At 40.9% G+C, this 4,430-nt stretch overlaps 1 protein-coding gene across 1 annotated transcript; it reads left to right on the top strand.

The window, feature by feature from the left end:
* The first annotated feature begins 1,492 nt into the window (after positions 1-1,492).
* Positions 1,493-3,201, top strand: LOC138872485 (uncharacterized). Its single transcript, XM_070150587.1, has 2 exons — positions 1,493-1,812; positions 3,099-3,201. The coding sequence occupies exons 1-2, from the start codon at positions 1,493-1,495 to the stop codon at positions 3,199-3,201; spliced, it is 423 nt and encodes a 140-aa protein (XP_070006688.1).
* Positions 3,202-4,430: the final 1,229 nt, after the last annotated feature.

Genomic DNA, 4,430 nt, shown 5'->3' on the forward strand with positions numbered 1-4,430 from the left:
CTCCATGGCATGGTCCCTATTACCCTCTTGAGTAGCTAGTGCCGCATCTGAGTTAGACGTTTCACCAAGCCGACACAAATGGGGATCTGCGGAGGAAGCTTTGGCTGGGCTAAGGAACTTGTTTCTAGAAGATGAGGATATGGATTGCAATGTGATAGTTGAGGAGGAGGAGGAAGAAGGCCCATGGAGAAGGGAGTTGTTCTCAAGAATTGGACTGCCGCACTATCCCGGGCTCGTCGAGTTCCTAGGTAGCTTGGTAATTAGCCTAACCTATTTTTAATAGCCATTTTAGGCATTTAGGATATTTCCAGTATTTTGTTTTAAAGACGCATTTTATTTTGAAATAATTGCTCGAGTCATCGAGCCGTACCTGTTTTGGATATTTTCAAAATTTAATTAATGCATTGTTATTTAGTATTTATTATTATCTTTTACATTTTTCCTCTACGACATTATTATTACTTTTCCTGATGAACCGATGACTGTGACATGTAATGAGACAACACAATAGAAGGATAGTGACTCAGAAGAAGAGGATGAAATACATGAGGAAGTTATCAAAGAAGTTGAGAATTTTGAGAACAAACCTAAGTGCAACCTTGATGAAACCGAGGCAATCAATTTGGGAGATGCCAAAATCGTCAAGGAGACTCGCATAAGCATTCACCTATCACCGTCAGAAAAAGGAAGAATACACTCATTTCCTGAAAGAATATGAGGATATTTTTGCATGGTCATATGATGACATGACTGGATTGGGCACATCCATAGAGGCTCATAAGTTGCCCACCAACCCAATATGTCCGCCGGTGAAGCAGAAACTCAGAAAGTTCAAACCAGACATGAGCATAAAAATCAAGGAAGAAATCACTAAGCAGATCAAACCCAAAGTCCTCAGGGTAGTTGAGTACCCAACTTTGTTAGCCCACATCATACCTGTTCCGAAGAAAGACAAGATATGTTTCGATTATCGGGATTTAAACAGAGCAAGCCCTAAGGACGATTTCCCACTGCCAAATATACACATTCTGATCGACAATTTCACCAAGCATGAACTTAGTCCTTTGTAGATTGCTTCGCGGATTATCATCAGATTTGGATAGACGAAGGCGACGCAGAGAAAATAGCCTTCATTACACCGTGGGGAATGCACTGCTACAAAATGATACCATTCAGTCTAAAGAATGCTGGGGCCACCTACATGAGAGACATGATGACCATCTTCCATGATATGATACACAAGGAAATAGATGTATATATCGACGATGTCATCATCAAATCCAAAAGGGCCATAGATCACATAGCAAACTTGAGGATGTTCTTTGACAAGCTACGAAGGTACAATTTAAAACTGAACCCCACAAAATGTGCATTCAGGGTTCCCGCGGGAAAATTGTTGGGATTCATCGTCAGCCTCCAAGGAATCGAGTTGGACCCGTCAAAGGTTAAAGCTATCCAAGAGTTACCACCACCAAAGAGCAAATAGGACGTGATGAGCTTCTTGGAATGCCTCAACTACATCAGCTACTTCATAGCAGAGTCCACAGTAATATGTGAAACCATCTTCAAAATGTTGAGGAAGGATGCTGAAACCAGTTGGACTGAAGATTATCAAAGGGATTTTGACAAAATTAAGGAATACATGTCCACGCCACAAATCCTAGTCTTGCCAGAACTTGGGAGACCTTTGCTACTCTATTTATCTGTACTAGATGGGGCTTTCGGCTGTGTTTTAGGACAACATGATGAGACAGGAAGAAAGGAGCAAGCCATATATTACTTGAGTAAGACGTTCACACTTTACGAAGCACGGTACTCTCTGCTAGAATGCACTTGCTGTGCTTTGACATGGACGGCTCAGAAATTGAGGCATTACTTATGTGCATATACCACATACCTCATATCAAGAATGGATCCTCTGAAGTACATCTTTCAGAAGCCTATGCACACCGGGAAGTTAGCCAAATGGCAGATATTGTTAAGTGAGTTCGATATTATCTATGTAACTCAGAAGGCAGTCAAAGGACAAGCGTTGGTAGACCATCTTGCTGAAACCCTGTGGAAGGAGAATACGAACCATTAAAAACGTATTTTCCTGACGAAGAAGTGTCATTCGTAGGAGTGGACATTGCTGAAGCCTATGACGGTTGGAGAATGTTCTTCGATGGAGCCTCAAATTTCAAAGGAGTGGTGTCAGAGACCGGTCAACATTATCCGGTATCTGCAAAGCCTAGGTTCTCATGCACTAACAACATGGAAGAATATGAGGCTTGCATCATGGGGCTCAATTTGGCCATCGACATGAACATATAAGAGTTGCTGGTAATTGGTGATTCAGATCTTCTGGTATATCAAGTTCAAGGAGAATGGCCACGAAAAATACCAAGATACTACCATACCTGTATTTTGTGCAAGAACTGATGAAGAGGTTCACAAAGGTAGAATTCAAACATGTTCCCAGAATTCAATATGAATTTGCAGACGCACTGGCCACCTTGTCATCAATGATACAACATCAAGACAAGAATTTAATCGATCCTATTCCAGTGAGGATCCATAATCAGCCAGCATATTGTGTTCATATTGAATAAAAAACGGATAAAAAACATTGGTTCCGTGATATCAAAGAGAAAATGTTCCTCAAGATGATCCGAACGTGATTCACATACATAAAGAATTGCATGATCATGGGCAAGCCTTTATCGAGTTGACACCACATTGAATCAATTAGCCAAAGCTCAACTTCAACAAATGAAAAATCCTAAGCAAGTCAATGCCATGGAGTGAGTTAGTATGATGGTGAACAAAAGAAGGCCCAATGGTCCACAAGTGCAAAACCATGTAAAGAATTATGTGCAAGAAGATAGTGGATTTGATTAAGATGAATCTTACAATGAACAAGAGGAGGAAGTGCAATACGTGAACAACTTTCAATGGAAAAAAACTACTCTCAAGGCCCAAATCAACAACAATGGTGACCTCAAGGTAATCAAGAGAATTGGAATTCTAACAACCAAGGTAATTGGAATGGTAGCAACAATCAAGGGAATTGGAATAATAATAACAATCAAGTAAATTGTAGTGGTGGAAATAACCAGGGCAATTGGAGTGGCAATAATCAAGGATATTGGGGAGGCAAAAACCAAGGGGGATGGAATAATAATCAATGCAATTAGGGGTCGGGTTTTCAAAGGCCCCTGATGTATCAACAACCGAGAAACCCGCCTCCTTATCTTTCCCATGGACATAGTTCATCCAATAATGAGATGGGACGAATTGAGAACATGTTTATGTAAATTATGGAGAAAAATGCCGACTCCGATGTCCAACTTGCCTCTTACAATACATCTATCTGAAACATGGATGTCCTAATGGGGCAAATCTCTCAAGCCCTAAACACTCATCCTAAGGGGGCACTATCAAGTGACACAGTGGTGAACCCAAAGGGTAGGAACAACACGGGACATGCCATGGCCGTTACTACAAGGAGTGAAAAAGGTGGGGATGCACCCACCTTGAATCAGAGGAAATTTGGGGGATGATGAGCAAAATGTTTCAAGAATATGAGACCCTGGACAATATGGTGAAGAAAATGATGAAGTTTGGATTGATATTGATGACAATGTGAAGGAAGCTCAAGAGGAAGTAAACCCATATAGGGATCACATTATTGACTTACCGGAACCGGTATCGCAACAGGCTGAGGCGCCAATGCGTAGGCCTCCTCCTCCATATCCTCAAAGGCATGCCAAGAAAAATGTCGAGAATCAATTCAAAAAGTGCATTGACATGATGAAGAGTCTATCTATCAATGTGTAAGTCCATGTGGCAACCCAATAGCAAGGAGGTTGTTCTTTAGTGTACTTGGACATTATATTGGGCAAATTTGATGATGATGAGATGGATAGCTTCATGGAATGTGTGAACTCTTTGAAAGGAATGGGATCGTACACTTATGAGCCCCGCAAATTGTCCTTAGATCTTGAAAATAGGACAAATCCTCCAATAAAGCCTTCAATTGAGGAGCCTCCTATCTTAGAGTTGAAGTTATTTCCTTCAGATCTTCGGTATGAATTTCTTGGCCCTTCTTTTACTTTACCGATTATTCTTTCCTCTTGTTTAACAAACGTGCAGGTAGACTTTACATTGGCATTGCTACAAAAGAGAAAGAAGGCTATTTGATGGATATTGGCAGATACTCGAGGGATAAACACCACATTTTGCATGCACAAGATTAACTTGGAGGAAGGGTCCAAATCAACTATTTAACATCAAAGGAGGCTCAACGAAGCCATGAAAGAGGTTGTAAAAAAGGAGATCATAAAGTGGTTAGATGTCAGGTTTGTCTACCCCATTTCCGATAGTTCATGGACCTCTCCAGTTCAATATGTCTCAAAGAAGGGGGCATGATGGTGGTCACCAATGATAAG

Source organism: Nicotiana sylvestris, chromosome 1, assembly GCF_000393655.2.
Source record: "Nicotiana sylvestris chromosome 1, ASM39365v2, whole genome shotgun sequence".
Lineage (NCBI taxonomy): Eukaryota > Viridiplantae > Streptophyta > Magnoliopsida > Solanales > Solanaceae > Nicotiana > Nicotiana sylvestris.

Excerpts from the sequence above, each read along its gene's own strand:
- LOC138872485 (XM_070150587.1), top strand. The coding sequence starts at position 1,493 with ATGAGCTTCTTGGAATGCCTCAACTACATCAGCTACTTCATAGCAGAG. Across the intron at positions 1,813-3,098 it reads TTCACACTTTACGAAGCACG|GGCAATTGGAGTGGCAATAA; the intron begins GTACTCTCTGCT and ends GGAAATAACCAG.